This window comes from Panthera uncia (genome assembly GCF_023721935.1).
Source record: "Panthera uncia isolate 11264 chromosome A1 unlocalized genomic scaffold, Puncia_PCG_1.0 HiC_scaffold_16, whole genome shotgun sequence".
Lineage (NCBI taxonomy): Eukaryota > Metazoa > Chordata > Mammalia > Carnivora > Felidae > Panthera > Panthera uncia.
In genome coordinates, this window is record NW_026057576.1 from 27666831 (window position 1) to 27680270 (window position 13440).

The 13440-nt window shown below is 41.4% G+C and overlaps 1 protein-coding gene across 1 annotated transcript in view; it reads left to right on the forward strand.

Annotated features, from left to right (window-relative positions):
* Nucleotides 1-13440, forward strand: part of VWA8 (von Willebrand factor A domain containing 8) — a 358377-nt gene that overhangs the window by 318706 nt on the left and 26231 nt on the right. The window contains exon 40 of the mRNA XM_049647001.1: nucleotides 5873-5981. Within this exon, the coding sequence (XP_049502958.1) occupies nucleotides 5873-5981 (109 nt within the window). The remainder of the gene's footprint in view (nucleotides 1-5872; nucleotides 5982-13440) is intronic.

Sequence of the window (13440 nt, forward strand, 5' to 3'; positions counted from 1 at the left end):
CTTCATGTTTGAGGGAATTGGTAGTGGTTCGGGAGGCTGGTTTACATTGTTGTGCTCACTGAAAGGGCTGGGTACAGTCGGAAGAAAGCACCCTCAAGTGTATGTGAGTAATGAAATTCCTCCCACGTAGAACATCTGGTACTACGTTACATGCTGTGCTTACACATCCTGCAAGTAAACAGGACAGAACAATAGGGACAGAAACGCAGGCCCCTCCGGCCGCGCCCTCAGGAAACCCTGCCAGCAGTAGGACCCTCATATACCCAGGAGGTCAAACAAGGCAAAGTGTTCCTCGCAGCTGTTCTGCTGCCATCTCTGGAGGCCTGGAGCAGGTTATTTATCCTCACCGGGCCTGACTTTGCTCTTCTGGGATGGGGGACTTTCTTCTCTCTTCCTCTCAAAGAAGTTATGGGGGACAGATAACTATGTTAGATGTGAGAGCAGTTTAGGGGCGCGTGGGTGGCTCGGTCCATTAAGTATTCCACTCTTGATCTCAGTTCTGGTCACGATCCTACGGTTCATGGGATTAAGCCCCAAATCAGGCTCTGTGCTGGTAGCAGAGAGGAGCCTGCTTGGGATTCTTCCTCTCTGCCCCTCCCCGACTTATACTCTCCCTGTCTCTCTCAAAATGAATGAACTTTAAAAAAAAAAAAAAAAAAAAAAAAAAGGAAATGAGAGCAGTTTAAACTTCTTAAAAAAAAAAGTGGTAGGAATGCTACATGGAAAATCTTGCTGGGATTCAAATACTGCTCTACATTTCATACAAACAATAAAACATCCATTAGGAAAAGAACCAAAACCACATTAGGAACCAAAACCACATTAGGTATGCATCGACTAATAAGTTCCTATTGTTGCTATCCTCAGAGCCTCATAAGTAATTATCCCATCTCAAGTTTTGCCTAGTGGACAAATAGATTACTTTGACACACACATAGTTCATGGGAGGAGGCGGAAAGACCTTTCAGTAGTGCTTGGGCACAAGTATACAACCCCTTCTCTAATCTCTGTAATAGGGAGAAGGAACCTGGTTCTGTTAACCACTGCTGACAGGGAGGGGAAAGAAGCATCTGTGATAATAAGGCAACTAAATGTAGTAGATACAAGAGAGGAAAGAGATGAAATGGGGAAGAGAGTGAGAAAACCATACACGTCTACTCACTACTGCAGAGAAGAATCTAGTCCATGTAAAAGAGAAATCCATAAGGTGGTTGAAAGACGAGAGGTGGACAAGAGTACGAGAAAGGAGAGGAAGAAATAAAAACACATGAAGATCCTGAGAAAGACAGGGCATAGCAAACACAGGAAAGAGGGTGCTTTCTGCTTTCATGGAGTAAATACTCCTATTTGGTGAGTATCCAGGTTAGTCCTGCTAAAGATTTTCTTTCGCTTTTTAGTATGAAACTTCTCAAACATAAACAAAAGTGGAGAGAAAACTTTAAGAACCCTAAGTACCTGTTCTCCCAACTTCAAGAAGAAAAATCTGGCTCCACTCCTAGTCCCCACCCTTGGTTTGTTTTGAAGCTAATCCAAGATGTCCTATCCTTTCATTGTAAATATTTCAGAGTGTATCTCTGAAAGATAAGGATTTTTAAAAAATAAAAATAAAAACACACAATACAATTATCGTGTCTTTAAAAAGTAATAATTCTTGGGGCGCCTGTGTGGCTCAGTTAGTTGAGCAATTGACTCTTGATTTCAGCTAAGGTCATAATCCCAGGGTCATGAGATCAAGCCCACACGTTGGGCTCCTTGCGGGGCATAGAGTCTGCTTAAGAGTCTCTCTCTCTCTCTCTCTCTCTCTCTCTCTCTCTCTCTCTCTCTCCCCCCCCCGCCCCTCCTCTGCTCACATGCATGCACTCTCTCAAAAAAAAAAGAAAAGAAAGAAAAAGTAATAATTCTTTACTATCATCAAATAGTCTGTTTTAAAGCTATTTTGCAATGCTAGGCATATGTGGAATGAGGTCAGGTCCCTCCATTTATGCTTTTATATACCCTGGACCTTTTCTCCATAGTTCTTATTCCTCTTTCCCTTTATATTATTATTTATATGAAAAGTTGATTTCTCCTCCACTGGCTTTAAGTTCCTTGATGGCAGAGTATTGTGTTCTGTAATATATCCCCAGTACCTATACCCCAAACCTAGTGCATGGCAAACACTCGTACACTTGTGGAATAAATAATATGCACAAATAATGCTTTTTTCAAAGACGGGCTGATACTTAATTCAGAAACTGGCTAAAACTAGATGGAGTGGGGCAATGGGTTAAATAGGTGGTGGGGATTAAGGAGTGCACTTGTGATGAGCACAGGGTGATGTGTGGAAGTGTGGAATCACTATATTGTACAGCTATAGCTAATATAACACTGTATGTTAAGTAATTGGAATTAAAATTAAAACTTAAAAAAAAAGAAGAAACTGGCTAAAACCAGACTGAAAGCCAGACCCATCCATCAGCCTAGAGGTCCCCCATATTACCTTGAAGAGCCTAATACTCCTGATAGGTTCTTGACATAATCAACATAGCCTCTAGTTAGCATTCATTTGTATCTGGATTCCAGTTCAATACCTGTTCCTATGCATCAAGAATTGATTGATATTGTACACTGAAACTAATATTATGCTGTAAATTAACTGGAATTTAAGAACCTTTTTCTTTTAAAAAAAAAAGATTCATTCAGGAAGACAAGCATAAGACATGCAGAAGGCAGAACAGAAACATTAAAGCAACAAAACCTGAATGAAATCGATGGTGAGGTATTTCACGTGCCTAAAAGAGTATTTAAGGTGGGTGCCGGCTGTGGAATGTACCTACTACCATTTGTAAAACTCATCAGCCTCACACCATAGATCTCAACTTATGTTTGTTTTCCTCATAACTGATCCAAAATTATAGTATTTAAGGCTGACCTATAAGAAAAGTAAAATGAGAACTAAAATTCCCAGACTGTTACGTAACAATAAATATACCCTTTAAAAATATACCGTGCCAACAAAATGCAGTTAGTCCACATAGATTACTAGGATGTGAAGCAGCTGTGCCCTGCAGTTTTGATCAGTTAAAGCAGCAAAAAGACATATTTCCAGATAGTTTTGTGGGCTTGAGAGTATTAACACCAGGAAGCTTATCTGGTCCAGAGGCTAAGATTTCCTATTTTCTTTCCCCTTCCCTGCTTCGGTCTTCATCTTTCAGAATTTATCAGCTTTGAGCACCTTGTAGGCGATCTTTCTGAAAGCTGAAACAACCTGGAATATGATTTCCAGACTTCTTCATAATTAAAACAGCATGTGATGTGTTTTGGGGTGCAATGTGACCGTGCCAGAAGTAGCCCTATCACTGGAGCGGATTCTGATCTCACTACAAAGACCAGTCCGCCCAAGGTGACTTACCAACTGCCTGACTCCTTTCCGTGTGTGTGTGCGTGTGTGTGTATGTGTGTGTATGTGTGTGTGGGGGGGTTTCTCCCTGCTAAGGGCAAGCTATCTACATTTTTTTGTACTAACCTCCCTTCTATGAAAAGTATTAATCTCCCTTCTATGGGACAGAGCATATTAGCTTCCTATGTATGAAAGAGGGGAAGTTGCATGTCCCACGGTATTCATGGTGCCCAGCTTCTGTCAGCCTTGAGACTTGAGACGTAACTTAATCTAATGAAAATTTATAGAGAGGTTTAAGAGATTGCCAAAAAGCAAACATAAGAGGTATTGTTAGGAGGTCAAGTGCTATACTCGTATTCCTAGCTGTTCTTCAGAACAGAAAGTAAATTAAATTTAGAAGGCCCCTTGGCATGTCACCTTGGGGAACACCACTCAGTTATTATTTACCTTTTGATAGTCAGTGCTTTCAAATTGCTGTCTGATGGCATTTATTGAGTGTTACCATGTGCCAGGCATTGCGCTAGGTACTGGAGATTCAAAGAAAAAATAAGACTATTTCTTCTCTCAGAGGAATAGAAGAGAAAATATCCATGTAGTAAATCACATGTAATAAATGTGTTTTTCATTGTATTTTTGGTTTAGTTATACACACACGTGCATACATACTTGTGTGCACTGGATCTCAACGTAAAGCATATTTCCTCCTGTGGAAAATAAAGTTTGAGAGACACTATGATAGAGGGAAATAGACCTATGTAGTAAAAGCAGTAATGTGCAGAGGTTTCATAGTAGATAGCTGTAGAAGATTTATGAATAGGAATGATCCGTTTTACCAGAGGGATCAAGCAAGACCTCATTGGATGTGGCCTTCAAGCGGGATCTTGAAACCTGAGTTAGTGTTAGCTGACCCCTCCAGGTGGTTGGGCAGGAACTGCAGATCTGCCCTTGGCAGTGTAGCCCTAATGTTATGTGATTCTAGTAAGCCTCCAACACCCTGCCCCATGATGGCTGGATTCTTCCCGGTGCTTGGCCTGACATGGAGGAAGAGACACCGTTCATTCTCATCTTGCATCTGGGGTTTCTGTTCCAGCCTGAGATGACAAATCTAGATTTTAGATAAGAGTTTCAGCTGTGCACACAGGATCCACACCTGCCAGCACTACACACACGTATACACGCCCATGCACACATGCAGAGCAGTTTAGAAGACTGTGCCATTGCTAGGCTTTGTAGACATGCATTCATTAGTGCCTGTCCTAGTATCAGAACCCTTTCATTTATAGAAATTTCTAGAAACGTGATCAAATTAGCGTATTATGAATGCAACACTGTAAAGTCCAAGAGAGCCTCATTCCGTGAAGGAACCTTCTCCTTATGATTAGTTTGAGATGCTGCATTTTAAATAATCCTGAGTCTTATTTTTATTTCAGTCATTCATTTGATTTCATTTTGAGCACCTATTATGTGCTAGGTACCATGGTAGGCACTGCACATATAAAAATGAGAAAGACTCAATCCTTCTCCTAAGGGAGCCTAGTTGGGGAGACAGGTGGCAGACACGTATAGCATGAGTAGTAAATGCTCTGATAGAGGGAAGACCAAAATGCTCTGAGGCCAAAGAAGACAGACCTGGGATCAGTGCAGGCTTCCTAGAGGCAGTCCTTATTGAGTTGAGTCTTGAAGAGTAAGTGGGAATAGAGACAAAGAGGCAGAGAAAGGAAGTTCCCAGTGGGGGAGAAGCCCAAGCTCTGGGTGTACAGTGTGTTCAAGGATTTGTGAATGTCCTGCTGGGGCTACAGTGGAAGCTGATGATAAAGAACAATAAAAAGGAGCACCGTGCTGGCAGGTTAGAACCTCAAAGCCACAATAATATGAAAACATAATTATCCTATTAAAAGTACACAGCAATTGCAGAAAACTCTTGTATTCTACATAGCAACACATTAAGTTACATTCTTTGGGCCTGAACTGTTATCTTGGTCAACCAAATATATGTCCTTGGTCTCTAAAAGCAACCCACGGAGCTCTTCTAGGAACCTGCCACATGAACTGACCAGCTGCCAACATCGTGACACGTCTTTGGGATATGGCAGTGGTTTGCTATAGAGCTGACTCACTGGCTTATGAGAGCCAGTTGCACACATTCTTTTCCAAGTCAGTGCTTGGTGATCTTACTGTTAGTATTTTGGAGTTGATCATGGTGGAAGTATCTACACCACAGAAATCAGCAAATACTATAAATCAGAGTTTTTTGTTGGTTTGGTTTGATTTGGTTTGTTCTGGAAACCTACTTGTTAACTTTTTACCAGCCTACCACTAGACATTTTCTTCCTTAGACTCTCCTAACTGGAAACGTTGCTTCTTGAGTTTTCTCCTTCAAGGCAACATCAGATACCAAGGACCTTGCTATAGTTCTAGCAGAAGACGAATGGACGCAAGGGACCACATACACATGATTTCAGCTACTGTCTTTTTCATGCCCTCTGATTACAGGCTAAAGGAGATCCAAATGAGTGAATATGATGCCACAACCTATGAAAGGTTCTCAGGTGCTGTTCGACGGCAGGTGCGCTCCCTCCGAATCATCCTGGATAATTTACAGGTAATCTCCAATAATGGGCTAAGAAAATAATCTGGGCCCAAAGCTGGGCCCATCCCAAAACTACTGGAGAAAAGTTACCTAAACCCTAATCAACCAGTCAGAAAAAAAGTAATCAGTGCCAAAATGTTTGTGTAAAACTGCAGATCACTCCCTGGCCTTCTTAGGTCAGTTCTCCAAGGAAAATATTTGACCTCTCCTGTCCTGTCCAAGAAGCAATAATTTGACCAGCAATCCTAGAAGACCCCAGACTCCCTGATTCCCCTATATATAAGATCTATGAGCGTCCCACCTCTACTAGAAATCCACAGATAGAATTCTTTTCCTACAAATCATTTCACTGTTGTTGACTATAGACAGAGGAATATTTCTGATCATCCAGACTGTGCACTCTCTATGTCTCCTGGCATCTCCTCCGATGCTCCCCCTGCCCCTGCATTGCCTGCCTGTTTTTTCAGTTTTAGACTGTGGTTTCCTCAGAATAAGTTAATATTTGCTCTTGCCCCTTAAAATACTAATTAAGATGCTTCAATATTTCCTAAGCAAAGACTTGTTATTTGGAGAATTTGCTTTAAAAAAATAAATCCATATGCAAATTGTGTGAACAAAGTAACATTGAATGGTTGGATGTTTTCCAGTAAAGGCACTCACTTTACCAGTGCTCATCACCCTGGGCATCGAAGGCAACTTCTAGGTGGGCTCTGATCTCCATGGCAAGGCAAAAGGTGAATAAGAGCCGAAATGAGTGGTTCACACGAGATGAGGGCAACAAGAGATAGTGTTTATATTAAAACTGAAGAATGAGTGGTTTAGTCAGTCATTCATTTCTTAAGTTCTTGATGCACACCAGACATTAGGGATAGAAAAATAAAGTGCAGGGGCTCCTGGGTGACTCAGTCGGTTGAGCGTCCGACTTCGGCTCAGGTCATGATCTCACAGTTTGTGGGTTCGAGCCCTGCATCAGGCTCTGTGCTGACCACTTGCTCAGAGCCTGGAGCCTGCTTCAGATTCTGTGTCTCCCTCTCTCTCTGCCCCTCCCCTGCTCATGCTTTGTCCCACTCTGTTTCTCAAAAATAAATAAATGCAAACAAAAAATCTTTTAAAAAAGAGAAATAAAATGCAGCCCCTGCCCTCAAAGAAGGATTTCAAAGAAGACAAATAGGCAAATGATTTCTTACATTCGTAGGGAAATATGTGCATGATTCTATGGAATGAATGAAGAAGGGCTTCGTGGAGAATGTAATGCTTGAGTTCACACTTGAAAGAGGCTAAGGATTTTCCAGATGGTTGAGGAATCAGGGCATTCCAGACATAGGACACGTGATGTACAAGTGCAGGTTGTTCAGTTTGACTCTGAAGCACATGTACGTGGTGGGGGACAGTGGCAAAGGAGAAGGCTATCAAAATCACAAAGACCAGATCATGATCTGGCCCTGGCTTCCATGAGAACATGCAGACAACACTGGGTTTTACCCTGTGTACAAATAGGCCATTAGATTACTCATAGTACTGGAGAGAAATACAAGAATACATTTTATTTTATTTTATTTATTTAAAAAAAATTTTTTTTAATGTTTATTTTTGAGAGAGACAGACAGAGTGCGAGTAGGGGAGGGGCAGAGATGGAGGGAGACACAGAATCTGAAATAGGCTCCAGGCTCTGAGCTGTCAACACAGAGCCTGATGTGGGGCTTGAACCCACAAACTGTACGATCATGACCTGAGCTGAAGTCAAACACTTAACCGACTGAGCCACCCAAGCACCCCGCGAATATATTTTTAATTGAAGGAACGAGAATCCTCATCTGGTATTAGTTCATGTCTTGACTGGTATTCATTGGGCACCAGGCTATAGTTACTTTTACAGACATCGCCACATTCAATCCTCACATCAGCTCTTTGAGATAAATGATATTATGTTCACCAGATCAGCCAAAGGACGAAAAGGCAGACCCACTACTGTGACTTCTTCAAGTAGGAATCCACTTATACCTGGGTTAGAATTAGGGTTATCGTTAAGGAATGTCCCTTCTGCTAAAGTCCACAGCAATGAGACCAGCATCAGAAACTGCCCAGTTTTGCTTTCCACCCTCAAGAGAGAGGTGAAAGAAAACTGTGAAGGGCTCAAAGAAAAGCAACAAATAAGATGAAATGGATGGGAAACAAGAAATTGGCACCTATTAAAAAAACCATAAGGGGATCCATAACTTTCTAGATATCCTCAAATAGAGTAATTATTTCAGGGATGTTTTTCTTCTCTTCTTCCTTGGAAATCTGAAAAAGAGAAAATAGGCTTAAATAATAGCAAGAAAGAGTTTTAAGATATAAGAAAGGGAATAAAAGTGATGTAATCCTTGGATGAGGACCTAAAATGGTTGTAGAACTACCATCCCTACAAATCTTCACAAATAATACAAGCATTTTAATAACAGCAAACATTTACTGAGCAATTACAATGTGCCAGAGACTCTACTAGTTGTCTTACATTATCAACATCATTATCAAGATCTCTTCCATCACCATCATCACCACCACCACCACCATCATCATCATCATTGTCATCACTTAGTGACTAATAGTGCCAGCCCTGGAGCCAGACAGCCTGGGTTCTATAAAATGGAATGATAGATAATAGGGCAGTTATGCAGATTAATTCAGATGAGACATGTAAACCATTTAAAACAATGCCTGGCACATAGCGTTCTCTACAGAAGAATTTGTTTCATCATTACTTCCGTTGTATTTGCTAATATTCATCAGCGTGGACTGCAAGCCAGTCAAATGCTTTACATTCATTATGCTATTTAATCCTTATGATAAGCAGTAAGGACTATGTTCTACATTTCTTCTGAAATGTAGATATTTTGTTCCTGCAATATCCTGTAGATATTTTGAGGAAATGGAAGACTAGAAAGATGATGTAATTTGTCCTGGGTCATGTGGCTAGTAAACCAGGTATCTGGGCCCAGAGCTTGGGTCCCTATTACCTGTGAGGCCTCTGTTATCTGCTGCCAACTCTACAATTCTGTGAGAAGTATCATGCTCACCTATGCTCACGACGCACTTTGCATCATTATCCTGATGCCGACGTAGCATTGTCAAGTGCTTCCCTTATTGCATGTAGGTATTTTTGAAACCCACAGGAGTGTTATTCTCAGGTGAGCCTTCTAGTCCTCAGTTTAGAGAGATGTGCTAGCTGAAAACGCAGCTACCGGCCAAGGACAGACAGGGCCTCCTGCAGAATATGAATCTTCAGATTGTTACCAAAACAAGATGGCTTTGTTTGGTCCCCTTTTCGCCATCTTCTGACAGTCCTGTGTGGCTCTGATTGACTAATAGCTCCCAGCTGTGTTGAGGTTGCTGTGTAATCCCAGTAACTATGGGTGTTTCCTTGGTGAACAGCAGAAAGTCTGGCCAGGAACTAGCAAATCATCATTTGAAATGACTTTTCAAAGTACATTTTCAAGCCCACGCATTGATTCCAGGTGGCTGTGCTGAGATTTGAGGAAAAGGAATGTTGTTGCCACTCCTGCTAATGTCTGCTTCAGTGAGTGTGTCTTTGCAACATGTGTCCTTCTTCTCAGTTGAGATAGCCATCACCAGTGACCTCTCTGCCTCTTGACTGGATCATGGAATATCATAGAGTCCTGGTTTTATTGGACCTTTTATGAATCAATAGCAAGAATCTTCTTATTAGAATAGAGTTTATAATAAATTCAATTATACTTGGTTCAGAATCTGAATCTCTTGATTCCAGCATTCCCTAACAAAAGAAAATACCCATTCCACAAGAAGCCACTGATTTTAATCATATCTTCTCTCCAGTGTTTTGCTGATCTACAATCAGGCTAATTTCATTCTCAGGCTGAACGAAATTAGCCTTTCCCTGACTGCTTTCGCTAGCATGATATCTACGTGAACCAACAATTATGTTCCTTTTTTTTCCTTTAGTAGTTCAAAATGAACATTAACATTTGGCATGCACTGTGTTTGGCACTGAGGGCAAAAAGATTCATAGGATACTGTCCTTGTACTCAAGAGGGCTGTAGTTTTGAGGAGTGGGAAAGACAGGTATCTGAACACATGGTTTCAGTTGAATATGGTGTCTTGGTAGACAGATGCATAGAATGCAGTGGAAGCCCAGAGGAAGGAGATTCCAGGATGGATTTTTCAGGAAAGGACACATGAGCTGGCTCTTGAAGGATACACAAGTATTAACCAGTTAAAGGAAAGTGAAAAAGTGCCCCAGCAGAGAATATGGCATAGACAAAAGCATGACACTGTGCAGTCTCAGGGGTATGCTGAGGGCTGGTCTCCAGTATGAGCAGGATTCCATTCAGCCTAAAACGCATACAGAGACTTGGGGCTAAGAGGCAGGTAGATGCCAGGCAAGGAATTTAGACTCTATTCTGAGCACCCACTTCGCTCATATCTAAAGAATGGAAAGCATTTCCCCATTCCTTTTATTTAGTTGATAATAACTGTATTTCATCCAGTAGACATTTATTGGATATCTCTTTTGCCTAAGGGTTCTTGCCTTCAATGACTGACCTAGGAAAGAAGATACATGTGTAGTTATAATAGAAGACACAATATGGTGAATGCCACAGCAGTGTTTTAAATAAAGTGCTGTGTTATGTAGACAAATGTGTGTGCAGTTTCTAGGCTGCACAGTTAGGGAAAACTCAGAGGAAGTGCCGTTTGAGCTGGACCATGAAGGATGAGTATGGTTTTAATTGGTAACTCTTCTAAGGATTGGCATGGAAGGACAGCCTTGACCAGAGCTTCTCAAACCTTCTGTGGAGAGAGGCCAAGTATTTTTCATCAATCATGGGCTGAGGCTTTTATAAAATAAAACAGAAATGAACTACTGAAAAAAAAGATGTAAAAATTAGCATACAAGATACAAACCCATATTACTTAATATAAGATTCAGCAAGCATGAAAGCACTTTTTCAAATTGCCGTATACGTTTTTAAATGCTTACTGTTCATTTCTGTTACTGATTTCATCATGGACCAGTAACAAGTGTTTACTCACCAAAGGCAGTTTGCATAGCTCCGGGCTGGACAGAAGGAATCTATGAGCAGAGGAAGAAGCCTTGAATACAAGGCTATTTGGAGCGTGACAAACTGCCTAGAGACTAGAGCTCAGAGTTTGGGGATGAGGCTGGGGGTAGTGGAAGAGAAAATGAAGGAGAAGGTGAACCCCCAAGGGCCTAGAGCACCATGCTAACTGAATTCTATAAGCAGTGAAGAGTGTGAACATGACTGAGAAAGGGAGTGGTATAGTTAGTTACATCTTCTTTAGGAGGCTTCAAAGCCATGGAAAAAGAAAGTGTCAGAGAAAGAAAAGAGAGAGGTGGGGGAACCTGGAAACCAAATTATTAAAATTACTTCAGTTATCCAGGTGACAAGTGATAAGAACCCGAACCAGGGCGATCAAAGTGAAAAATAGAAAGGGTGGGACAGTTTGGAGGCTGGACAAGAAGGTAAGTAAGAAGACAGTGACTGATCGAATGTGAGGTAAGGGGAACAGTGAGGTTTTCAAGCCCTAGAGGCCAGAAATAAGGAAGCCAGGAAGAGGAGAGGCTTGTGGAGAAAGCAGATGTTTGCTTTGGACGTTATCATGTTTCTCTCACTACTGGGACTCCTACGTAAAAATGTCAAGCGTGAGATTTGAAGAGTTGAAGATGTGAATCTGGAGTTCAGGAGCAAGGTGAAGACCAGATAGTGTTGCATATCCACATGCATATCTACATCTGCGTTCTTATCATCATCTGTGTAGAGCAACAGCCCACGCCAAGAGAGAAGGTGTGTTGACTAAGGTTGAGACTACGGAGCAGAGAGAGGAAAGGTAGAAACAGCATGTCAAGGAACATCTGCATGTTGGGGAGAACAGTAAGATGCCAGTTACTCTTCTTAGCACCTGAACGGCTCATCACTCAGCACAAGGCATCCATAGCCACTAGGGGACAACATGGACGAAGTGCAGCCATCAAATACAGTCCTGACTTCTAGGCTACTTGAGCACAGGCATCTAACTCGATCTTCACTGGATGACCATGAGAATGTTAAAATAACAAAAAGCTGTAAACAGTGAAAAACCATATGACAGCAGAAATTAGGGAAGAGTGCTAGTGACGTGCAAGAAGCTTTGAAGAATATTTGCTAAACGGATGGTGATGAGCCCCTGTGAATGGTAGCACTAGCAACAACTCAAAAACCTCCCTAAGGAATGGCATTACTAGGAAGGAAGTGCATGAAACCCAGCAGAATCAAACTGACATCCCTTACTTGGCGAGGTGGAGAGTAGACGCGAGAGCCCTAAAGCTGGTGGGAAGCAGATCACTTGACCTCCATTTTGTCACTGCCAAGCAGAAGCAGTTGAAAGTAGCAACACTGGGAGCAGTGGGGCTGGGGAGATCTAGATTTTATGCAGTGGCTACGACAAACAGAAAGCTGGAAGGGGAATAACACCGGGAAAGGGGCCAGCCCAGCCTTAGCTTATACTTGGCCTGAAGACAAGATGAAACAAATGCCAAGTGGCCCCATTGCGATGGCTTTGCCAAACAGTAAGAAATGATGTGGAGATGAAGTTCTCATGCTGTGACTGTCCACAGTTCCAACTCCTTCCCTACTGAGTTCCTGAGCTAAGTAGTAAATAGATTTAGTTCCACTACGGACACCAGTTCAAAATCTTCAAGGAGAACTCTAATAATAACAAAATGGTAAGTGAATACAAGAAAGGAGAGTCTATCCGTCTGTTCCTAAACAGTTTTATGGGGCCATCTCATCATTCAAGAATAGGAACACCCAAAAATGAAATGACGTGGGATCTATGAAATGATTCTGCAGTGAGATAGAGTAACAAGCATCCAAGATGTAAAGGCAGAAGGTGCCACTGGGCTAGAATATTTTCTTCAGAAAACACTGGATTTTTAGAAAACATCTGCTTTGTGTTCTCACAATTCAAAGAAACTTGAAGTATGTGAAATGAGATGTAGATTTAAAAGGGTCTGGCTAAGAAGCAAGCAGAAATAATAAGGGAGTTGAATGCAATAAGGAAAGATTATTTTAAAAACTAAAAATGCAATGCCAAAAGTGAAATCTACATTAAAAGTAGAAGGAACAGACTCAATCCAGTCCTAAGTCTAAGTACTAACATGAGTGGAAACTTGGAATTGTTATTCCAGACTGTAGAGGAAATAAAGAGATAAAACACAAAAGAAAGCTGATCAATAAAAACAGAGCAGAGAGCTAACACACAGAACCATGATCCATCCCCAAACGTAGAACCTTGGCATGTAGAAGTTGTGCAGTAAATACACGCTGTATGAGCCAATGATATTCCCAAAGAGGACCAAAAGGAACACATAAGCAATAATCAAAGTAACAACAACAACAACAACATAAACTGCACTGAGCTAAAGACCGGCCTAAATCTATGGATGAAAACAACT